This window comes from Acartia tonsa, chromosome 10, assembly GCF_053477335.1.
Source record: "Acartia tonsa isolate MP-2025a chromosome 10, ASM5347733v1, whole genome shotgun sequence".
Classification (NCBI taxonomy): Eukaryota; Metazoa; Arthropoda; class Copepoda; order Calanoida; family Acartiidae; genus Acartia; species Acartia tonsa.
This window is the reverse complement of record NC_137269.1, coordinates 15,570,869-15,596,568: the sequence shown is the minus strand read 5'-3', so window position 1 is coordinate 15,596,568 and position 25,700 is coordinate 15,570,869. Positions and strand designations below refer to the sequence as shown.

Here is a 25,700-nt window from a genome sequence, read left to right as displayed (position 1 = left end):
GTTCATGATATGAAAAAGTGTATTTCAGGTAACAAAATACAAACACACAAAAAAATGCTTAATCTTTCTTCTTACAATTGAGAACACAGTTTTTTTTCAATACAATTTGCCACTTGTCCACTTTGAGGACAATCAAAAAAATTAATTACATAGGAAAAAGGGAACTATTTAATTATTTTAGGTTCTTCCCAAACAAACTCACAAATCAGTTAAAATTAGAAATATCAATTTTCCCCTTGTAAAAAAAAACATTTTAGAGAATATAATCTGATTAAAAGATTGCTTGAAAAATACGTTTCAACACATTAGCATTAAAAAATAAGGTACATAAACAGGTTTTTCTAAAATTATTATTTTCAACAACAAGAATATAACTGTTCATAGAAGCCCTTGTCTTTTCAAATCTTCATATGTCTTCCTGTTCACCACATTACCCTTGCTGTCTTCAAACTCTTCCTCCTTTACAAAAAATATATTTTTAATCGTCACAATTGAACTAAGAATAAATTTGAAAATAAAAGAAAATGACATTTTTGCTTGTTAATGATAAGCAATAACAAATGTCTGGAGAAATAAACTTTTGTAATAAGAGCAAAAATATATTATAACATTATCTTGGTTTAATTTTCAAGAAACTGCTTAGGAACTAGAGATTGCGTATTCTTCACAATCGTTGAACTGTGTCTGATTGTGGACAAAATCATGCAATAGAGTTGCTGTGGTTCTAAGAAAAGCCTAAAGTTTAAGGCAAAAAGGACATTAAAAAAGCATTATTTGAACAAAAAGCAACCTACCACTTCAGGTTTCCAGGCTTCCTCCTGTTTCTGAACCTTCAGTTTGTCCCACAAAGCCATAGCATCCTCGATCTGGGTCACGTTGGCGAAATGTGCCGTGTTGGGGATACCCAGACACCTCATTCCGTGCGCGTGACGCCACTCTGCGAAATGCCGCTGAAAGGCTTTTGGTCCCTGAAAATTGTATAAAATGTTTAAAAGACTATTATATTTATTTAGGTAACAGATTACTAAAGCATAAATGAAAAGAAGAGGTTACGTCTTCCTTAATATCTTCATTATAAAAATGGTTCCAACAAATGACTTAACCCCGAAAATAAAAGCCGGCTCTAAAAAAAAATGCAAAAGCATCCCGAGAACTATGCAAAACAAACATAAAATAAAAAAACTTAATAGGGTCAGTGCAGAGATTAGCGAGATCTTAAACCTTAGGCACTACTTAATTTCTACATTCAAGATAAATACTAACCTTGTACGTTTGATTTCCACAAATTTCACAAGAGTAAGAGATGTTGAGACCATGAAGTTTGTACAACCAGTACGGAATTGGCTTTCCATCCCAACCCAAGGGCAGATTCTAAAATAAATAAGAAATACAATATATTGATATGCTTACCTAAAAAAAATACGGGATACTTGTATCTTTTAATTATAAGACATAATGTTGGCATATAGTGGCTAAAAATTGGGACACCTGCCAAACTTGCACTAATATTTACAAATTATAACGAAGCCATAGTTTAAAATACAATTCTGAAAACTAGAAGGTTAAAGAATATCTTTTAAAAAGCAGGGTGTGAACGTGGAAGTGTTAAGATAAATTATTTTAAAATAACTTTAGAACAACAAAAACAAAAAGTAAGTGTAAAAGTAAATTATAATAGTGTTAAAGTCTTGAAAGTCATCAATGTTGTAAACTGTCAAAATGTCGTTATTTTTACTGGAAAAGTCGTCTTACCTTTGGATTGTATGGAATGTCGTCGTCGTCATCATCATCTCCATCTTCCTCAGACATTTCACCATCACTCTCTTGTCTCTCACCCTCTGTTCTAGCCTGCTTTCTCTCAACGTTCTCAATTGTATCATTTCTAAATAAATAGATTTTAATAATAGTTGGATTTTCATATGAATGTCCATCCATATTCTACTTAAAGATACTTTTAACAGTTGATCTGCTGAACATATCTTAAGTTTTGAGTGAAGCTCCTTTTTGGTCCTTTTTAAGTACTACGTTTTTTTACAGTAAACTACATAATATAGTTTGTAACTCCTTATAATATTACATCTTTTAAGTTTAATACATTTTTTAATAAAAGTTTACCTGACTTCGCCTATAATTTCTGCCATTTTGACGATCTGTGCCTCAATGCCTGCCAACTCCTATGGCCAAAGATAACTATTGTCTACAGGGACTGCAGTAGGTAGTTTATTTTGTAGAATTTAGCCAAGAAAAATAGATATTTAATTCAATATATAAAACAAGCCGTACTTTGTTGCACTAGACTGACATTTGACAAAACATTAAACATACGCGATAAAGCTATTCCATAGTTATCTTTTCCTTGTGTTTTGTGTTGTCAGGTTTGCCAGCTTTAACTCCTGGCTTAGCCTTGGCAAATATATGGGCAGGCAACTCTGAGACATCTCTTCCCTAAAAAAAGTACAGGACAAATTTAGGAAAATGTCTTTACTATTATTAAGTAGTCATACGCATTATGCCTTTCCTAATCCTATGCATACTCAATTCGTCTGTAATGCATTCATATTTCACATTTATATTAGGTATTTTGGCTGAACAAGCAAAAGAGGAAAGGAACTCGACAACAAAGGAATCGAAGTTTAATGTATTTGTATCCTTCTCTGATCATTCCCTTCTTTGGTTATATTTATCATATCCTTATCTATCCTGTCTATCCCTACGCCTTTCTTTTCTTTATGTTTACTCATACTTTGTCTAAATCCATCAAAATCAATATGACTCCAAATGATTATAGTTTATAGCATTAATTAAAAACAATTGGGAGTTTTCTAACCTTAGTCATAAACAGCCTATCAGCTCTTTCTTGCAGGGTACCGCCACATTTCAATCCAAGAGCCATTAAACCAGACTTCAACCTGATAATTGAATAAAGTAAATAAAGACTAAATAGCTAACGTTTAATGTTACATTTCCTTTAAAAAATCTACAAATATTGGCTCTGTTCAGGTTTATATTTCAGAGGAGGGATAATTCCACCTGGCCCATAATAGACATTTATTTATGAAAGTTTTCAAAGTCCTTTATATGTTATTGTTACTTTTTATTTCACTAGCGGATACGCCCCTTAAGGTCTCTAGGGGCACTTGAGGAGGGGAAAATCGAATTTGATAAACCAATTTACAGGGGTGTATATTCTACATGGGATCCCCTGCTCAGGGGGGGGGAAAAAAATAAAAAATAAGTGGTTGGAGGGAAAAAAAATGTAAAATTTAAAAATACTGGGAAAAAAATTCCATTTCCCCCCCCCTCCTTGGTGAAAAAAAAACTTTTAAAAATGTGTGGTAGGAGGGATAAAATAAATAAAATACAGAGTTCTTTAAATATTTTTCCATTTTCCCCCTACTTGGTGAGAAAAAACTAGGGGGGGAAGAAAAATAAAAAAATTTGTAGCAGGGGAAAAAAATAAATCTTGTGCAGAATATACACCCCTGCCAATTTATTAATATAGATTTTAAAAGATAAAGTAAAAATTGGGGGGAGGGGGGGGGGTAATTTTTTTCTAGGGGCGATTTTTCTTGGGAGGGTGTTGGTACCCTCCCCCAAAATAGGTATAAACCTTCACGGGGCCTATGAGAAGCTATCCTATAAAGGAGAACCAGATCGGTTCAGCGGTTAGCGAGATCATTCGGTACAGACAAACAGACAGACACAAAGACATCCTGTTACTTTATTATAATGATAGTTATCCAATATCCAAACTTTACCTGTCAAGACCCAGAGAGGCCAATTCTTCAGATGTGGAAAAGGCTGACAGGTCCAGGTGAGCTCCAGAATGGGCCATAGCTCCATGCTGCTCCTTGCCCCACCCAGGGCATTCACCTATACAATTAATGGGGATGTGAGATACAATTTAATAAAATCAAAAATGTGATTATTTTTTAGCGACTTTGCTTCTATGTTTTCGTCAATAACACTACCATCTTGCTTCTTATGGACATAATTTTCCTTTCTTGTTAAAAAGTTAGGGAGCAAATGAATTTAAATTAAAATAGTCTCTATCAAAATGTTTACTCCTCTTCCTTTTCTAATCCAAAGATTTGTCTAGGTAATGCCTAATAATAAAGAGCATAAAAGTTTAATTTTGAGAATCATTTCAGACAGACTTCTTAATGCTTATGAAACTATGCTATATGTGAAACAAAATTGAAGGTACCTCTTTCAAATTTAGCATCCAGATCCACAAGACAGAGAGCTAACTCCTGATCAAGTTCCAACAAGGGTTTAGTCCTGACAAAGTACAATTATTAAGAATGGAAATTTATTATCAACATCCAAAAAGCGAAGCAAAAAAAATTAGACTGTAGGACAAACAAACATTTATACTTGTACACTTGTGTAAAAGTGTCAAAACTTATTATGAAGAATATGAATTTATAAGTCTAAACAAAATTGTATGTAAATTTGTTGCAAAATTAACATAGGAGCTATCCGTTGCATACGTGCGTACCTACGGAAAAAAAACCTAATTATATTATTAATGCTTGTCATTTAATATGATTAATTCCATATATAGTAAATGTATGCCTTGATAAGAAGGAGTAGAGATAGTCTGTGAGTGTTCGTAGATAGGTGCGGTAGTCTCCATTCTTTCTGTCCTGAAAGAATAATGGGTTTAGTATTCTACATACAAGATTAGTTTACAAAATAATCTAACCTATTAGCAGGGGGGATTATTCTGCAAGGAAAAAAATAGGAGGGGAAAAAAATTTGCCGCCAAAAAAATGAATCTTGTGCAGAATATACACCCCTGCCTATTAGTAATAGTAAAGCCATAGCCAATATGTATTTGGTCTTTTCACTTGGTTTTGAGACTAGAGGGGAGGCAATTAAGTAGGTATTCCACTTATTGGCTGCCTTAAAAACTTTGGGTACTTTAAAATGATTTTTTGACTCAGAACTAGTAGGTTCCTAACTTTTCAACCAATAATTTTAAGCTGCATTAGAGGTAATTTTGTTTATCAAAAATGGGGATTTACATCAATTTATAGCCCATTGTCACATCCCTTAAATCTCAGTGTTTGTCCGGCGGCATACCTTGGGTATTTCAGCAAACTTGTCGAATCTCTGGATGAAACTGATATAATCAATTCTGTCCACACCCTAAAATAAATAAAAGTTAGCAAAAGCAATGAAGAAAACATTAGAAAGTTACGATGCTAATATATTTAAACAAACACCATTACATATAACTAAGACAGACGAATGAACAAAATGGGATATTTCTATGATTTTTTTTGTAGTTGGTAAAATATCTGGATATATGTGTTTCCGTTTCAGGATTCCCGTATAAAGTAGCCTTCGGAAAGAAAAGCGGAGCTATATTTGCATATACCTATACAGTAGATTTTCTAATTAAACCAATTTGTACAAAAAAAAATGTAGTAAACAATGAACTGTATTACTAATTAGAAGCCCAAATAATGAGAATTTTCCTGTATTACAGTTAACTGTTCTTGGATAATCCATTACCTTGATGTTTATGTATTTATCGTAACATTCATGTAGATCCAAATATTTGCCATAACCCTCTTCATCACTAAAAAGAATGAAAATTGTATTGTTTTAAATCTTTGATAGAATTATTTTTTCGCGTATTGTAGTACCTAGATCTAACTTTTTTTTTAACGAATTGAACCAAAAGTTGCAAGTTATGAAAAAGGGCGTCGTATTGTGACGAAAAAATACCTAATATTTATATTAAATGACACTTGAAATCAACGTTTATACACAATTTCGAATAGGACACCCAAACCCCCTTCTAGGCCGTACGTTGATCTAAGCCACCTCTCTACGTTACCTGAAATTGGTAGCATTTTGTTCTTCAGCCGGATTTTCCCGGAGTTTCTTCATTTCCTCAAATTCAATGGACATGGGCACACATATTTCTCCGGGATGCCTTCGGTGGAACTCTTTGATTCCTTTCAATCTGAATAAATAAATAAAAAATTATCTCAGGTAAAATCTCAAGACAAGCAATCTCTAGAAATTGAAAGTTATTCAGCTGTCTCGTAATATTTAAGAAGCAAGCAGAGTATTAAACTCCATTTCTGCGTTTTTTAGTTATAGGCAACGCCCTCGTCTATCTGCAGAAAATCAAATTATACGAATAAATTATACGAATGAATTATACCTAGTTTTTTCCTTACTTTGTGCGTGTGATTATTTCCTGACTCAATTAACACGACAAATGAGTTCCTTGACTATGTAAAATTATACTGAAAAGTTGACTTTATTTATAAAATTACATTTAAGATATGTTAAAGTAGGACATCTGCCGATTTTAATATTATTGTATCAAATCCCTTTACACGAAAGTTATAGTCACAAAACATTTAGTCAATATATTCTTCATTTTACAATGAAAAATAGGTGTACCATACCTGCTATAAAATTCTGCAAACTCGTTGGGTCCACTGAGAGCCTGAACCTCCTTTTTCCTTTCTCCATCCTTATCCTCATAGATTTCTCTTAGATAGTTTGTACACTGCTCGTACCTACACAAAAATACAAAATACGGTTACCTACCTATTTTATTTTACCATTTGATAGATAAGTATTTTTTTATATCTAATATTTGTCTGATTAAATAATACCAATTAAATTTTCATTTGAAAATGCACTATTTAGCATCTTTGTCCTAATTGCTATTGTGACACAAAGAAAATAAAAATTAGGATAAACATGGAGCATGTGCCTTCACACACAACATATTTTTATATTTTTAACTTAGGTATATGAGACAAAGACCGTTATAACTGTCAACCCTCTAACCCCAAAAAATAATTTTGGATTACCTGTCAAACATTAATTTTTGTCTGTGTTCAGAATTTATCGTTTCTTTGTGATTTGTTCTTGTCATTAACCTTTCCTGAAAAATAAAATTGGATTGGTAAAATTGCATAAATCATATTTTAGAAAATAAGGATAACAAAGTACATAAGTAGGACAGTAACAATAAGCAAACAAAAGATAATAAAACAAAAGATAATTTAACTTTTAGTTGATACTGTAGGTATATAACTATCTTTGTGCTTTAGATATGTACTATTGTAGCTTATTTTGTTTATAATATTTGTTTATGAATGATTTCTGAAATAATATTCATCTAGCAAAGTATCTCATCCATTGATATATACACATTCTAAAATATTTGAGTAGAGTTAGCGTTGTATTGACGTATCTACCCTAATTAAAGAGTAGCTGCGGTGCTAATAATAAACAAGAACAAACCTGGACCAACGCATCCATTAACCTTTCCCTTTCCTCATGATACCTCCGCTGCTGTTCTAGCAGGCTCTCCATTTTATTTTATACTTGTGTATCTCTGATTAAACAAGATAATTTATATTAACATGTGTCTGGTAGATTTTTTACAGGCTTCACACCCAGCCCCTCCTCTGCCCACATTATTCAACTAGGAATTTCAGTTATGGCAGCATAATAACATGATAACACAGTTCATTTTTGTTAAGTTATCTTTTAAGGTCAAATATGAAAAAAAAACCTTTAAAAAGCAATTTTATGTTTAGCGTAATGTAAATATATACAGTTATTTCAGGTTTATTTTGCAGACAAAAACTGCCAAATCTCCTCTCGCTTAAAAAAAAGAAAAGACAAAAGAATTTGATGAATCTAAGTTGATTTCATGCTATTTTTACACCTAATCCATATTTGGCGTTAAAAACACCTTTTGTCTTCCCACTTTTACGTAAATTCTTATTTAAATTATTTGAAATATTATGATTCACCTTTTAAAATAACTTAACAAAAATACTGTAATTTTTAATTACAAATGATAGTAATAATATAATCATCAGGATGACAAATTCTAATTTCTATACACAACAATAAAAATTAAAAAAAAAACTAAAAATAGTTAATTCTAACTATGGAATGTCTAAAATATTCTACTTTGGCCGCCTTTAGAAATCAATAAAAAAAAATTCTTCCTTCATTAGTTCAATAGGTATAATATTTCTATTTTTTTTGAAAAATATTTGGGCATGTGTAAAGCCTTAAACATTGGGGATAGAACAGTGCAAGTTTAGATTTTAATTTAAAAAATCAAAGAAAAGGAAAAATTTTGATAGAGATTTTTTATAACTTTTCAATTATTTATTATTCCGTTAATAAATTGAACAGGGGTGTATATTCTGCACAAGATTTATTTTTTTTCCCCTGCTACAAATTTTTTTATTTTTTTTCCCCCCCTAGATTTTTCTTAAAAAGTAGGGGGGGAAATAGAAAAATATTTAAAGAACTCTATATTTTATTTATTTTATCCCTCCTACCACACATTTTTTTAGTTTTTTTAACCAAGGAGGGGGGCGAAATGGAAAAAATGTTTTCAGTTTTCTTAATTTTTACATTTTTTTTCCCTCCAACCACTTATTTTTTTTTTTTTCCCCCCCCCCCCTGAGCCGGGGATCCCATGCAGAATATACACCCCTGAAATTGAATACATCTATCCAATGCAGCTACTTTTAATTAGAGGATTGGTATATTTTAGCAAACGAATGAATATGAAGATAAGAGGTATGTGCATTTGCATCCTTCCAGCAAGGAGGGTTACTACTAAACAAATAAGGTAAGTAACAAAAATTTATTCGAATCTTCTTTAGGTAGGTATATGAAGAAAAAAAAATATACCTTTCAGGATATTTTCATATTTCAAAATAAGAAAATATTCTGTATTTTTACAAAATAAATTGGGTAAAGAATAAGAGAGGGATGTGAGGGCCGGGAGAGGAAAGAAATTCAACTAGGTTACAAAATATACACCCCTGCAACCCTCTTAATTCACCTTAATACTGAAAGAATGCAAGTGCACATCCCCCTGTTAACTATTTGTAGATACAATTGAGATAAATCACAGAATCCAAATATCATTTGTTCTATTGGCATTTACAAATGCCTGCTGCTATTTTATAACAACTTAAATAATAAAATAAAACATGAAAACTTAAAGTAAATACCCTTTTAAATAAAATATTCAAAATTCTAGATACAATACTAATCACTCGGTGGTGTCTTTTCTTTATAATACTTAAGATTCTATATAATATCATTGATCATATTAAAGGGAGAAGGAGTACTATTCTCATTGCACTGAGAGTACCATAATTACACAAGAGTTTAAAACAAAATCGCTATATATGCAATTTTGGCACATCTAGTGCTAATCGAACCTGCCTTTTTACCTAACCTTTTTTTAAAATTTATAATTACTATTGTAATTTATTTATTGGTAATTTAATGGAATTGTAGTTTGATAATAATTTTAGTAATTCAAATTCATACATTACTTAATTTTCTATTCAAATATATTTGCTAGGTAAGTAGGTTCAGTTTGGAAATAGTTTATGTAAGGTTGGATATGTAAGATTTAATATTGAAAAATATAGATCAGGGGAGGTGTAAATTGTAATTCTATCATTTCATTTTAAAAATTTCGCAGGCCATGGTAGTCCTTGGAAGCTAAATTGAACCCCCCTACCTTTAATTTTAAGAAAATATTTGTTGGCGGGGGAGTTAATCAACTTTCATAACCGATGACTGCGTTTCTAATTGTAATAAGGGGGGGGGAAGTTCTGCCACTTTCGCGTAAACAGTGTGCAGTGGACTAGGTATTGATTTTAGATTATAGGTTATTTAGGATAAAAGTTTACTTTTGGGTATTAGTTCACGTATATTTAATCATTTTTTGAATAGGTCTCCAGGTTCAGGTGCTGCAGGCTGGAAGGTCGTTTCTGGACAGGTAAAAAAATTAAAAATTTTTTGTTTGAAGAGTTAGAGAGCAACTTATAAAACAAAATATGCTTCTTTTTGAATGTTATTAACATATCTGCAGAAAAAATTAAATTCGGCCTCCAGGTTCAGGTGCTGCAGGACTCCAGGTACACTCTGGACAGGTAAAAATTAAAAAAAATTATTTGAAGAGTTAGAGGTACACTTATTAAACCAAATATGCATCTTTTTGAATGTTATTACCATATTAGAAGAAAAAATGACAATCGGCCTCCAGGTTCAGGTGCTGCAGGCCTCCAGGTACACTCTGGACAGGTAAAAATTAAAATTTCTTATTTGAAGAGTTAGAGGTACACTTATTTAACCAAATATGCATCTTTATGGATGTTATCATCATATTTGCAGAAAAATTTAAAATCGGCCTCCAGGTTCAGGTGCTGCAGGCCTCCAGGTACACTCTGGACAGGTAAAAATTAAAATTTCTTATTTGAAGAGTTTGATGTACACTTATTTAACCAAATATGCATCTTTTTGGATGTTATTACCATATTTGAAGAAAAAATGACAATCGGCCTGCAGGTTCAGGTGCTGCAGGCCTCCAGGTACACTCTGGACAGGTAAAAATCAAAATTTCTTATTTGAAGAGTTATAGGTACACTTATAAAACAAAATATGCATCTTTTTGGATGTTATTACCATATTTGAAGGTAAATTGACAATCGGCCTCCAGGTTCAGGTGCTGCAGGCCTCCAGGTACACTCTGGACAGGTAGAAATTAAAATTTCGTATTTGAAGAGTTAGAGGTACACTTATAAAACAAAATATGCATCTTTTTGGATTTTATTACCATATTTGAAGGTAAATTGACAATCGGCCTCCAGGTTTAGGTGCTGCAGGCCTCCAGGTACACTCTGGACAGGTAAAAATTAAGTTTTCTTTTTAAATGAAGAGTTAGAGGTACACTTATTTTACCAAATATGCATCTTTATGGATGTTATCATCATATTTGCAGAAAAATTTAAAATCGGCCTTTAGGTTCAGGTGCTGCAGGCCTCCAGGTACACTCTGGACAGGTAAAAATTAAAATTTCTTATTTGAAGAGTTAGAGGTACACTTATTTAACCAAATATGCATCTTTTTGGATGTTATTACCATATTTGAAGAAAAAATGACAATCGGCCTGCAGGTTCAGGTGCTGCAGGCCTCCAGGTACACTCTGGACAGGTAAAAATCAAAATTTCTTATTTGAAGAGTTAGAGGTACACTTATAAAACAAAATATGCATCTTTTTGGATGTTATTACCATATTTGAAGGTAAATTGACAATCGGCCTCCAGGTTCAGGTGCTGCAGGCCTCCAGGTACATTCTGGACAGGTAAAAATTTTAAAAAAATTATTTAAAGAGTTAGAGGTAAACTTATTAAACCAAATATGCGTATTTTTGGATGTTATTATCATATTTGAAGGTAAATTGATATTCGGCCTCCAGGTACAGGTTCTGCAGGCCTCCAGATCCATTCTAGACAGGTAAAAATTAAAAAAAATTATTTAAAGGGTTACAGGTACACTTATAAAACCAAATATGCATCTTTTTGGATGTTATTATCATATTTACAGAAAAAATTCAAATTGGACTCCAGTTTCAGGTGCTGCATGCCTCCAGGTACACTCTGGACAGGTAAAAATAAAAATTTCTTATTTGAAGAGTTAGAGGTACACTTATTAATCCAAATATGCGTGTTTTTGGATGTTATTATCATATTTGAAGATAAATTGACAATCAGCCTCCAGGTACAGGTGCTGCAGGCCTCCAGATCCATTCTAGACAGGTAAAAATTAAAAAAATTATTTAAAGGGTTACAGGTACACTTATAAAACCAAATATGCATCTTTTTGGATGTTATTATCATATTTACAGAAAAAATTCAAATTGGACTCCAGGTTCAGGTGCTGCAGGCCTCCAGGTACACTCTGGACAGGTAAAAATTAAAAACATTTATTTGAAGAGTTAGAGGTACACTTATTAATCCAAATATGCGTGTTTTTGGATGTTATTATCTAAAAAGAAAATGGCTAAATTATAATAAATTATAATATAGATTAATAAGTGTACCTCTAACTCTTCAAATAAGAAATTTTAATTTTTACCTGTCCAGAGTGTACCTGGAGGCATGCAGCACCTGAACCTGGAGTCCAATTTGAATTTTTTCTGTAAATATGATAATAACATCCAAAAAGATGCATATTTGGTTTTATAAGTGTACCTGTAACCCTTTAAATAATTTTTTTTAATTTTTACCTGTCTAGAATGGATCTGGAGGCCTGCAGCACCTGTACCTGGAGGCCGAATATCAATTTACCTTCAAATATGATAATAACATCCAAAAATACGCATATTTGGTTTAATAAGTATACCTCTAACTCTTTAAATAATTTTTTTAAAATTTTTACCTGTCCAGAATGTACCTGGAGGCCTGCAGCACCTGAACCTGGAGGCCGATTGTCAATTTACCTTCAAATATGGTAATAACATCCAAAAAGATGCATATTTTGTTTTATAAGTGTACCTCTAACTCTTCAAATAAGAAATTTTGATTTTTACCTGTCCAGAGTGTACCTGGAGGCCTGCAGCACCTGAACCTGCAGGCCGATTGTCATTTTTTCTTCAAATATGGTAATAACATCCAAAAAGATGCATATTTGGTTAAATAAGTGTACATCAAACTCTTCAAATAAGAAATTTTAATTTTTACCTGTCCAGAGTGTACCTGGAGGCCTGCAGCACCTGAACCTGGAGGCCGATTTTAAATTTTTCTGCAAATATGATGATAACATCCATAAAGATGCATATTTGGTTAAATAAGTGTACCTCTAACTCTTCAAATAAGAAATTTTAATTTTTACCTGTCCAGAGTGTACCTGGAGGCCTGCAGCACCTGAACCTGGAGGCCGATTGTCAATTTACCTTCAAATATGGTAATAACATCCAAAAAGATGCATATTTTGTTTTATAAGTGTACCTATAACTCTTCAAATAAGAAATTTTGATTTTTACCTGTCCAGAGTGTACCTGGAGGCCTGCAGCACCTGAACCTGCAGGCCGATTGTCATTTTTTCTTCAAATATGGTAATAACATCCAAAAAGATGCATATTTGGTTAAATAAGTGTACATCAAACTCTTCAAATAAGAAATTTTAATTTTTACCTGTCCAGAGTGTACCTGGAGGCCTGCAGCACCTGAACCTGGAGGCCGATTTTAAATTTTTCTTCAAATATGGTAATAACATCCAAAAAGATGCATATTTGGTTAAATAAGTGTACCTCTAACTCTTCAAATAAGAAATTTTAATTTTTACCTGTCCAGAGTGTACCTGGAGGCCTGCAGCACCTGAACCTAAAGGCCGATTTTAAATTTTTCTGCAAATATGATGATAACATCCATAAAGATGCATATTTGGTAAAATAAGTGTACCTCTAACTCTTCATTTAAAAAGAAAACTTAATTTTTACCTGTCCAGAGTGTACCTGGAGGCCTGCAGCACCTAAACCTGGAGGCCGATTGTCAATTTACCTTCAAATATGGTAATAAAATCCAAAAAGATGCATATTTTGTTTTATAAGTGTACCTCTAACTCTTCAAATACGAAATTTTAATTTCTACCTGTCCAGAGTGTACCTGGAGGCCTGCAGCACCTGAACCTGGAGGCCGATTGTCAATTTACCTTCAAATATGGTAATAACATCCAAAAAGATGCATATTTTGTTTTATAAGTGTACCTCTAACTCTTCAAATAAGAAATTTTGATTTTTACCTGTCCAGAGTGTACCTGGAGGCCTGCAGCACCTGAACCTGCAGGCCGATTGTCATTTTTTCTTCAAATATGGTAATAACATCCAAAAAGATGCATATTTGGTTAAATAAGTGTACATCAAACTCTTCAAATAAGAAATTTTAATTTTTACCTGTCCAGAGTGTACCTGGAGGCCTGCAGCACCTGAACCTGGAGGCCGATTTTAAATTTTTCTGCAAATATGATGATAACATCCATAAAGATGCATATTTGGTTAAATAAGTGTACCTCTAACTCTTCAAATAAGAAATTTTAATTTTTACCTGTCCAGAGTGTACCTGGAGGCCTGCAGCACCTGAACCTGGAGGCCGATTGTCAATTTACCTTCAAATATGGTAATAACATCCAAAAAGATGCATATTTTGTTTTATAAGTGTACCTCTAACTCTTCAAATAAGAAATTTTGATTTTTACCTGTCCAGAGTGTACCTGGAGGCCTGCAGCACCTGAACCTGCAGGCCGATTGTCATTTTTTCTTCAAATATGGTAATAACATCCAAAAAGATGCATATTTGGTTAAATAAGTGTACATCAAACTCTTCAAATAAGAAATTTTAATTTTTACCTGTCCAGAGTGTACCTGGAGGCCTGCAGCACCTGAACCTGGAGGCCGATTTTAAATTTTTCTGCAAATATGATGATAACATCCATAAAGATGCATATTTGGTTAAATAAGTGTACCTCTAACTCTTCAAATAAGAAATTTTAATTTTTACCTGTCCAGAGTGTACCTGGAGGCCTGCAGCACCTGAACCTGGAGGCCGATTGTCATTTTTTCTTCTAATATGGTAATAACATTCAAAAAGATGCATATTTGGTTTAATAAGTGTACCTCTAACTCTTCAAATAATTTTTTTTAATTTTTACCTGTCCAGAGTGTACCTGGAGTCCTGCAGCACCTGAACCTGGAGGCCGAATTTAATTTTTTCTGCAGATATGTTAATAACATTCAAAAAGAAGCATATTTTGTTTTATAAGTTGCTCTCTAACTCTTCAAACAAAAAATTTTTAATTTTTTTACCTGTCCAGAAACGACCTTCCAGCCTGCAGCACCTGAACCTGGAGACCTATTCAAAAAATGATTAAATATACGTGAACTAATACCCAAAAGTAAACTTTTATCCTAAATAACCTATAATCTAAAATCAATACCTAGTCCACTGCACACTGTTTACGCGAAAGTGGCAGAACTTCCCCCCCCCTTGCTATACATTATATGAGTTTTGTTTGAGAAGCCAGAGTGAAAGGCAAATGGTTATAGAAAAGTGCCCTTGATTACTTGAATGATTGAATAATGGAATTGTTAGAAATACTTTATGTTGTATGTCTTTCATACATGGTCAGAAGGTATACTGTTAAATGTGACAGGAATTAGAATCATAAAAACAAATAATAATTTGGCTAGGTAGGCAAAATGTTATGAAAATCGATTTTACATATTTAAAAACAATATTTAATGACATGAGCCTATTTTTATATGACTATTCACAACTTTTTTGTATCAAAACCTAAAGACAATGTTAAATCAAGCGGTAAAGGCAATAAATAAAAATGAACAAAATAACTATTTTTCAAAACTTACTGAATTTAATAAGTTTTAAGTATTATTTGCTCATTACTAAATTTTGTCTTGTTTACGCTTTTTGGCTTCCCCCTTTTACATATGATATGCTAAGCCTTTAATAAATTCTTTGTTTTTAAAATACTAATGCCTGTCCAATGGAAAAAGTTACTATCAGATTTAATTGAATAAATACTATTTTCATGATGATTAGGTTAACTTTGTAAACTTTGTAATATATGTTTATGAAATATATATCATATAGCACTCGGTAATCATGTGTTATTGGTAATAATAATAAATTATAATCAGTTTTATCAATTCTAAGCTCAACTATTAATATTGTACGTAGACATTTTTATGTTTATAGTTAAGTAAATAAAGAGACCATTTTTGACAGGGATGAGACAGAGGGCGATAAATCAATCCCTGCACTTTTCATTTTTGAAGTGTGAAATTTTGCCTTTTATTTTAAGGCATCATAAAAGGGTGCACATTTAATTTAGCGCATTGCCCTTTCCTGTCTAGTTTTAAAGAATCAAAGCAAAGTTGCTTTTGTAAAGTCTCTTTACTTACTTTTTGATTAATTTGTAGTTAGTAAAAATCAGAAAGCGACAGGAATATGATAATAAATCTTGGCTGAACAGCTAGTTCCAAATGAATACATTACACTCAGTTTTCCAATACAAGTTACACACCAGCGGGTTTTTGATTATAATCGGATGAACAAGGGTAAATAAAATATCACTTTAATATTAACAAATAAAATAGTAACAATAAAAATAAAGATAATGCATAATAACTGGTAAAATCAGATATCTTCAATATGCAAAAAAGAGGCCACATTTCGATTTACAACACGCAAAACGTGTTCTGTATAGATTAGATTTCCTCACTCTGTATTTCTGTCCGTCGTTAGAGCTTAGCTTATTTCAATCTCGTGTGTTTTAGAACAAGTATTTGAAGGTTATTGTTCAAACCCAAGCAAATATATACCAATATATTGCTTGTCATTTTTAATTTGTTTACTTTTTAGGTCATCTTTGCTTGTTATGACCATATTTGATCGATTTTTACATTGAAATTCTTTAAATTTGGTGAAGTAAATCTAGATCCTTAATAAGAGATAATGTTACTAAAGTAAAAGAGAACTAAGATTCACAAAATAATGCAATAAAAAGTATAATTAGGGACAGGATCATTGCACCCGAAGAAAATATTCTTTTCCTCCAACTTTTCATCAGTATTAAAAAATTGCCTTGTTTTACATAATAATTCATTCAAATAGTTAAAAAACTCTTCTATCTCAAAAATGATTGTTTAACTGAAGGATAAGCTACTTGGGAGGCAAAATTGTTTTACTTCAGATAAAACAATCCTTTCCCCAAAATAAAATACTCTGCAACTTAATTTCACATCTAAATTGCAAAATCTTAAAATAATTTTAGAGTAAAAAATAAATGTAAAGCTCATCATTGAGCAAAATCTTAAAAAACCTTAAACGATTTCGGGAAGACAGTACATGACTTAAAGAAAATGTAAAAAGTTTGAAAAATATTGACAATTACACATAAAATCAACGTACTCATGATAATACAATATTCATAGATATGGCAGTAAACGAATATAATTTCATGAAAATAAAATTTTTCATGTTCTTTTTAATGAAAATATTTGGCTAACTGTTTAACATGTAAAAATGGATAAATTATATTTTTGTCTTTAAGACATTGTTTTTGTTTCTTCTCTGTTTTTGTATTTTTAAGCTGTATTGTGACCATAGGTTAATTCTGGTGATTTTATGTTGTCTTGACCGATCCATGACCGAGGTCATTAGCTGCTGATTAAACTGGCTGTGGCTGGGCAAACTTGTCATAAATTTCAATGTAGGATGTTGGAACGAATCCCTCGGGCATGCTGTCACCCGGATCTAGTAAAGAGAACATGTTTGCATTTCAGGTGATGGGTTCAAAGTTTCAAACCAAAGTAAAATTGTATCTGCTGCTATTTTCGATAGGCGACATAATAGTAAATCAAAATTCCTTAGCTAAATAAATCAGTTCTAACTGTGCAAATAGTGGGTTTAAAGTCCATAATAAGTCAGAACTAGAGAAACAATATGGTTATTTTTTGTTTGTTTAAAAATCATAATTATAGGAGTGTAAAACAAGATATATAGTTACAGTTAAATAAACGTTTTTAAAAAGTTCTTGTAACTTGCACTTTTCTTAATTACTATAAAATGTGTTCTTCCTGGACCTGATTGAATCCTTCGAACTCTTGTCCATCCATCCCCTTGATCCATCTCAATTAACCACAACTCTTCACCATCCTAAAAAATATAATGATAATTAGATATACTAACCAACTTTATATCCATCCATCATTCATAGTACTTAAATAAACCCACTCCAGTCAACTCTTAGCAAAACAGCTAACTTACATTTTCATTTATGTATCCGCGGAAAAGTATGTAGAAAATCACGAAAAAAGATGCATTAAACACAGCTCCGAAACCGATTAGTTGCCGTTAAATTAAAAACGATTCTGAAAGTTGATGAAAACACGTGTATCCTATGGTTTTAAACAGTTTCCACGAATAGGAAAGTATGAGTATAAATCTAAAATATTAGTAGCATATGATAAATATTCACTTAACATTACACATGCACAGTACGGGACTTCCAGTCAAAAGTCGTGGAATCAAGAGTTTGTTTGTTTGCTCTAGTTGGGATGTTAGTGCCTTCCGACCTAAGGTCTAAGTCTATATTGTTTTTAGCAAGACATGCAGTAATTTTCAGCTCCTCAGTTGCGCTAGGTGGCCCCTCTCCTCCCTTTTATAAGGTGGCTCTTTATAAGGAGGACAAAAGTTCGGCTTTACTTGGGTTGGCCTCCATAAGAAGGACAAAAGTTGGGTTTCACTTGAGTTGCAAAAACCCAACTAATGCATGTATATTAGATATATAGAAGTTGCTCTATGAATTTAAAAATTCTAATGCATATATAATACTAACCTCCATAGGAATACTGCCTTCACTACTAGCCTCAAATGAATACAAGCCCCTACATCTGCCGAGAATTGGTAGCGGTTCCACATCGTAAAATTCGTCATCATCAATGTCCTATTTACAGAGAAGCATTAGTATTCAAGAAATCACAAGTATGTGTTTCTGCGTGTGTACTGTACCATGTACATATTGTGGTCTGCGTAAGTGAAAATATAAAAATCAATCTTGATTTAATGATTTAAAAAAACATTATTTTCACATAATCTATATAATATTGTTCCATAAAAATAGATTGAAATTCAATACCTATTCCATTATTGCATGATATTTAAAACTAGAAAAAGCATTACTGGTGTCTAAGTAAAATAACACAACTCAAAAATGTTTTTTTTTAACATTAATTTTTTAAAAAGTGGCAGGATTTATTCGGACAGTTCGTATCAAAGTATCTTTCTAATGATTTTTTTAAAGGATAGATGTACACTCAACCCTCCCCATATAAACATCGAGGACCTATAAGAAGCTTTCTTGTAAAAAAAAGAGCCATGTCAGACAAGCGGTTAGCGACATCTTTCGGTACAAATAGACAGACACAACTTGCCTATTTTATATAAGGATACACAAATTAAAATGTCTGTTACCTGAGTAACTTCATGGTGAGCTAAACTTTGAGCTGAATGAGCTATACCACTCTCAGGACTGTTGGAACTACGCCCACCCTGTTTCAGGTTATTGGTTAATATAATATAGTTGTAGTAACTAATCTAGATATTTTTTCAGGGGTGTATATTCTGCACAAGATTCATTTTTTTCCCCTGCTGCAAATTTTTAAAATTTTTTCCCCTTCTAGTTTTTTCAAGCAAGGAAGGGGATAATATGAAAAAATATTTTCAGAACTCTTTATTTTATTCATATTATGCCCCCTTCCACCACATATTTTTTAGTTTTTTTTTCGCCAAAGAGGAGAGAAAAATAGAAAAAAATGCTTTCAGTCCTCTTAATTTTAACATCCCCCCCCCCCCGGACCACATATTTTTTATTTTTAACCCCTCCCCCCCACCCCTCAGCCGGGTCAAATTTGCAGAATATAAACCCCTGTATATTTTACTTACATTTTACTTCCCCAAAGAATACTATATTTTTTTCATAAAATATACAGGGCGTTTAAAAAAAACTGCGTTTTCCAAATTTGGGAAACGACCATTAGGAGTACAAAAAAAATAATTATATGTCAATATTCTCTATAAAAATATGCATCGAAATTGTTACAGGTGTTTTTTAATATCTCTGAAAATAACGGCGCATTTTAAAGCATAAATATTTCAAAAGATGCGTATGATGCTTTTTTCTGGTAGAATTTTGTGCCTTATGGTTGGTTTTCAAAAATTTATTCACTTGAAAACAACATCTTAATACGGCCAATACAATTTTCTACCAATTACACTAAAAATTTCATTTAAAATTCCCTCACTGAAAACAAATATTCAGTTTTTCTTTTTGTATACTTAAGAAACATGACCTTAAAAATTGCTCATGTTCGTAAATCCCCACCCCTCATTTATTCATATAATCCTTTAATTTGATTGACAGGTTAAGGTATAAACTCATAACTTATCCATAATTTGTAATTAAATGCTTTAATAAAAAAAATTCAAACTTCAATAGGTAACTTTTTTGTCTTTAGAGATTTTTTTATCAAATAAAAAGAATTTTTTTTCTTTTTACTATAATCTACGTTACTAAAGAAGATTCTTTTACTGTAAATGCATCACAATCAAGAAATGTGAAAAAATGACAAATTGCAGTTTCTTAAAAATGCTTTTGTGAGGAGCTAAAAAGCATTTCACCTTTAAAACTCATTAAGGTACTTTTCTTATACCTTTTTCTAAATTAATATTGAAATTCTACGATTTTTTTATACATAATAAAAGAGTTATTTTAATTTTTCTTGCACAACATTTTTCACATAAAGCATTTTTGGAAACTATGTACCTATCATGGAGGCCGTATTTTTAGAGATAATGAAAACACCTGTTATAAATTTGATGTACTTTTTTAAAGAGAATAAGGACATATAATCGTTTTTTCTGTATTCCTTCTGGTTGTATCAGAAAAACGGAAAACGCAGTTTTTTCTGAAACACCGTGTATAAGATAGAATGCAAAGACAAATCTCCTAACCAAAAAAAAAGTATTATTTTAATTGTATGTACGACGTACATTGTACGTTAGGGGTGTATATTCTGCACAAGATTATTTTTTTCCCCTCATAGTTTTTTTACAGCAAGGAAGGGGATAAAATGGAAAAATAGTTTCAAAACTCTTTATTTTATTCATATTACCACCCTCCCACATATTCTTTTAGTTATTTTCACCAAAGAGGGGAGAAAAATGGAAAAAAATACTTTCAGTTTTCTTAATTTTTACATTTTCCCCAGCCACATATTTTGTTATTTTTTTATCCCCCCTTAGCTGGGTCAAATTTGCAGAATATACACCCCTGTACGTACAGTTAAGTATAAAACTAAGAAAAGGTAACTTGAATGTGACAACAAAACAAAAAAACAGGTACTAATTTTCAACTTTTATGCCTATTTTACAACTTTTTTATTTATTGATTTAAAATTAACCGTTCCTGACTAGTCAATGAATTCTTGTTATTAGCTTGGTTCACTGAAGAATCACTGTTAGACCTAAATAGTGCAAATAAGTTCTCAATAATCTACCCACCAATCTTCCCCAAATATTAGCTTAGCTTAATAACTGTTAGGATTAGGAGATAATGTTTGCTTGATCATTTAAAAAATGAAACAAGGACAATAAAATGCAATGAGAAATACCACCTTCGCCTGAAAGTATGATTTTAGCTTTGTCATGATAAATTACCCTCATTTTATTTTGAAAATTACGCATATGATATCCCGGCAGTAGGTATTTAAACCTATTAAGGCATCAACGTGTTAAAGGTCGAAAATTAAATCGATCCTCTACCCGACAAGTGTTACCTTGACAAAGATTGCACATCATCTGAGACAGAGCTCCGTCTAGGGCTTGTCCGGGCAGAACTCGCAGGACTAGACGTTCGGGCATCACATTCTTCTAACCAAACCTTATAACAAATTAACAGTGAAAGTGGGTATCTTTATAATAAGTTTGATAGGTAGCCTATATGCACTTTGACAAAATTATTTATAAGGAATTTATTTTTTCTGCGTATATAAAATAATAAATATGGTTTTGATAGCAATGATTGCCTATTGAAAAATATGCTCTTTATACAATACTATTTATTGTTATCCAAAATGTAGGTTCATTAATTTCTCGGTACCATGCAAGCTTTTGTTCTTTAGAAAAAATGGTATACCTGATATCTACGCAGATCAGACCTAAGTTTATCCAAAATCTGACCGTTTTCAGTGAGCTGTCCCTGAATGGACATAGGATCACCCAGCGCTGGATTAGCTTCATAAACTGTTTTCATTTTCATCAAGCCGTCCCGGGCTGCTGTTTCTTGACAAATTTTCGACGTAAGTGCATCTAATTTAGACTGCAACTTTTTCCGCCGCTGGTTGGGTGGTAGTTCTGAAAAATCATCAAGTCCGTCTCCAAGTCCAGCAAAGTTTTTAGTTTGCGCAAAGATGCCCAATAGTCCGGACCGCTTGCGCAGCTTACCTCCTGTAATTGTGCCCAAAATTGATAATTTTTTGTCTGATGGAGTCGGCGGTTGACTACCGCTGTTGTTTGCTAGATTTGTTGTTGATGTAGCATTAGAAAGATCCTCGAAAGGCATATCACCCGGCGGATGAAAGCCGCTCTTATGCTTATCTATAACAAACAGAGTATCCTGCTTCTCGTCAATAGAATTTGTACATTTTTGAATCCCATCAAGGCATTGGGTCACAATCGGCAGGACGTCCTGCTCTATTGAAGCCGACTTTTGCATATAATTCTTAAGACTAATGATACGTTTCTCTTCCAAATCTTGCAGCGTGCTGAAAACACCAGGCAGTAGGTGATTATAATACTGCCGCTGATAATCATTTGTTTTCTGTAACTGGTTGGCGTATTCATTTTTAGCATCATCCATTTGCTGGCGCTTCACATTTGATGTCATACGATGTTTATCTACCTCAGCCCGTGATAAATTCATATCAGCGTCAGCTTTGTTAAACAGCTCCAGAGCCTTTTCACTGGCCCCGAAAGCTTTTTCATATTTTTCTTTTGTTTTTGTCAATGCATTTAAAGATGTTGAAAGTTGGGTTTGAATTCTTGCTCCTTCCTGAAAATAAATAATATTTGAAATATTTTATGAACATGTTCTAACAAAAGTAAACTTTGTACTATACACAACTGTATCTTTTATACAAGTTATAATAATGTACAATACAACGTTTAATTCTTAATAAAAATTCATTTCATACTTAAATTACTATGGTTGTATAACATCTCTAGCATCAATGCAAACAAAATAGCCAACGTAAAAACAGAAACAATATTCACCTGTAGTTGTTTTCTTCTATCATCCTTTAAAGATCTAATAAGTGTGGTCAGATCTGACACAACAGCTGTCGACAAATTCTCGGCTATCAACTCATGTTGACCAGCTAAATCATTGATTTCGTTCAGCATCAAGGAGAACGCCTTGATCCCTGTGAACTTGTAATCATCACCTTTCTGTTTTGGTAAATAATTCTTGGTGAGTCGCCGCAACTTTTGCGCATATTCTTGTTCTATTTTACACCTACAAAATAAAATAAAATCAATATTTGTGATAAACGCGCAAGATCTTTTATTACTACCAAAGTAGGTACCTACCTATTGTTGGATTCAAATTACACTGATAATATTATTACAACTAATCTTTTAGTAACACACACATTTGCAATTTCTGATGAAAATAGACACATTTAAGAGTAACATATTTTATGAGCATATTAAAAAAAAATCCTATTTTCTTAATGCTAAATAGTAGAAAGTTGACAATCCTCAACTGTTATCATAAAATAGAAATAAGGACTAGGAAAACAAATCAATTGCATTACGTGCATTTTCATATCTAACTTATTACTTGATATCTTTAAACAGAAATACTTAACGACAAATAAAAGATAATATATTCGATGTGACAAATACGCAAAATAAACATTAAATGTGAAATAATAAACAAGTTATTTGAGCTGAGAGGCAGCGGACATTGGACTGTAAATTATACTGGTCCTCCAATTTTTTTGATCTACAGAAGGGTTAGTTTGTTTATTATAATGGAAAGGGGGGGGGGGGGGGGGGGTAACATAGATTTATCGTCTATTGTCCTAAAATCCCTGAATTTTATATAAGGATTTATAATGTTTTATTAGAGATTTCCATAAGTGTGCGAATATACCTAGCACTTCAATAAAAGCCATTATACTAGTAATAAAGCTATATTTATTTAAAAAGTGTAACAAGCTAGATTACATGCATTTGCATAAACGCAGATAAGCAGGGATTAGCAAATGGAAAGTGAGTTATATATAGCAGATGTTAGTTAAGAGTCAAAAAAAGAGAGAAAAAGATAAAAGACCATATATGATAAAATAAATAAAGTTCTACAAAATAACGACAAAAAAATCAAAAACTCCTATAGAATAAAAAAGTTCAAATACCACACTATTTATGTAAATTATGGTAATGTTATGATGGAAGTGTAGCTACAAAGAATTAAAAAACATACCTTTCATCAACAAATCTTGAATATTTTTCAAGAAAATCAATTCCCTTCTGTGTGTGATGGGCAATTTGATCATACTGATCCCAGAGTTCTGTGCCCCAGCTCATTTTTTTTACGTTTCCCCTCCCCTCGCGCCCAGTAAGCGAGTAATTTTAACAAAAATTTAAAGATCTGAAATCAATATACTATATAGGTACATAAAATATTAATCATGAAAAAATACAAGTGACAAGTATAGTCTTTTGTTAATTGCATGTGTTTTGTATAAAGTTACAATGTAATAAAGGCTTTCACCTCAATCTTATCAATAAAAATATGCACAATACATTTCAGCAAAGGAACTTTTTCTGCGCTATGACTTTACTTTATTTGAATTTCAGACGGAGATTAGAATTCTTACACATAATAATAACCAATGCAAAGTCAATTATATTTAATGTTCTTTTTAACTAAGCTATGATTAAAATTGCAAAATTCATTATCAAAAAGCAATTAATAAATTACATGATAAGCCAAAGAAATTTTTTTATGAGCTTTATGGTTGATTTTCGTATCAAGAATGGAAGTAATTCATAACATATTTGCACATTTAAGTGAATATAAAGTTTAATGTAAAGATTTTATGACAATAATAAAATTATCATATTTCTGGTAATACGTACGTGTGATAGGACATTGACGTTTTGGAGTGATCCTAGCGTTATATAAGGAAAATGGAAGATATTTTTAAAATATTGATAGAGCGGCTTGACACATTAATCAGTTAAGGGGAGGAGAGAGAGAATCGATCGACGAGCTCATTAAAAATATGGCCCATTAAACGCTACTTTTAAAATTTTTCTCATGCAATGTGTATGACATTCACAGCGAGTGTAAATAAACCTTCTGAAACGAACAGTAATTTAAACGTATATTGAAGTTTCTTCACCTAAAAATAGTCGATAATATTAAATTTTGTGGCCTTTTCAAGTATTAAAACAAAATCTTCATAATATTAAATTGCATTAGTATCCTTTCAATGCATCAATTTTTAATAACATTTTATTACAAAATAAAAAACATATTTAATTTTCACTGTAAATCACTGTTACTTCCTCATAATTCAATTAATTATATAAAGATTTTAAAGTAAAAACATTAATTTGTCCTACATCCAATCATCAAAATTGAAACGATCGGATTTGTTTTAAAGGTTATTGTAAATTATTCAAAATAGACATCATTTTAAAAAAAATACAAATAAAAACCGGTTAAAAGCTTTGGTTTACTATAAACCGATAAAGGCGTCTACAATCACAATTTACAAATGTCGTCGTTTATTATTGAAGGTCGATAGAAGGAAAATGGCAAACCTACAGAAATTTAGCCTTTATAAGTATCTTAAAATAAATTGAATCTCAATATAGTTATATTATATTAGAAATTGTATATTTCATTTAATTAAAAAACCCAAAATGTAAGTTTTAATAATCATAAGACATAATTCCTTTCTAATAGCTATACGCGGCATGTTCGCTCGAGTCCCAAAATTGCTGATAGTGGACAAAAACTCTATAAATGTTTTGTCCCTCAAGAAAAAATATCAAGTAGAACAAGATTTTATTATATGCAGATAAATAAAATAAATTTAGTCAAATGCAATGGTTGAAAAGATAAATATTAAAAATATAACTAAAATTTAAAAGTATTTGTTGTCAATGCGACATGAGACAAATGAGAAAGCAGCCATTTTTTGTGTGAGGAATTCTGACAGAGAAATTATAGCTATC

At 31.9% G+C, this 25,700-nt stretch overlaps 2 protein-coding genes across 14 annotated transcripts; both read right to left on the bottom strand.

The window, feature by feature from the left end:
- Position 1: 1 nt before the first annotated feature.
- On the bottom strand, positions 2-7,421 carry noi (splicing factor 3a subunit 3 noi). The gene is made up of 16 exons (XM_080173742.1): positions 7,285-7,421; positions 6,849-6,922; positions 6,435-6,548; positions 5,852-5,980; positions 5,524-5,590; positions 5,089-5,154; positions 4,579-4,649; positions 4,208-4,281; positions 3,759-3,873; positions 2,828-2,909; positions 2,358-2,445; positions 2,116-2,176; positions 1,753-1,882; positions 1,264-1,371; positions 795-968; positions 2-459 (listed from the first exon to the last, which is right to left on the bottom strand). The coding sequence occupies exons 1-16, from the start codon at positions 7,354-7,356 to the stop codon at positions 379-381; spliced, it is 1,506 nt and encodes a 501-aa protein (XP_080029868.1). The 5' UTR covers positions 7,357-7,421; the 3' UTR covers positions 2-378.
- On the bottom strand, positions 7,378-24,136 carry Cip4 (formin-binding protein 1-like Cip4). 13 transcript variants are annotated; one of them, XM_080173735.1, is made up of 14 exons: positions 23,935-24,136; positions 22,722-22,962; positions 21,586-22,500; positions 21,227-21,330; positions 20,860-20,914; positions 18,864-18,944; positions 18,229-18,336; positions 17,474-17,546; positions 16,812-17,144; positions 15,366-15,442; positions 14,933-15,005; positions 8,858-8,974; positions 7,803-8,606; positions 7,378-7,530 (listed from the first exon to the last, which is right to left on the bottom strand). In XM_080173735.1, the coding sequence occupies exons 1-9, from the start codon at positions 24,036-24,038 to the stop codon at positions 17,059-17,061; spliced, it is 1,767 nt and encodes a 588-aa protein (XP_080029861.1). In that variant the 5' UTR covers positions 24,039-24,136; the 3' UTR covers positions 7,378-7,530; positions 7,803-8,606; positions 8,858-8,974; positions 14,933-15,005; positions 15,366-15,442; positions 16,812-17,058. The 13 variants fall into 13 exon arrangements, with proteins under 13 accessions (XP_080029861.1, XP_080029854.1, XP_080029853.1 ...); XM_080173728.1 differs by having other exon boundaries at positions 7,803-7,974; positions 8,536-8,606; positions 14,933-17,144; XM_080173727.1 differs by having other exon boundaries at positions 15,366-17,144.
- Positions 24,137-25,700: the final 1,564 nt, after the last annotated feature.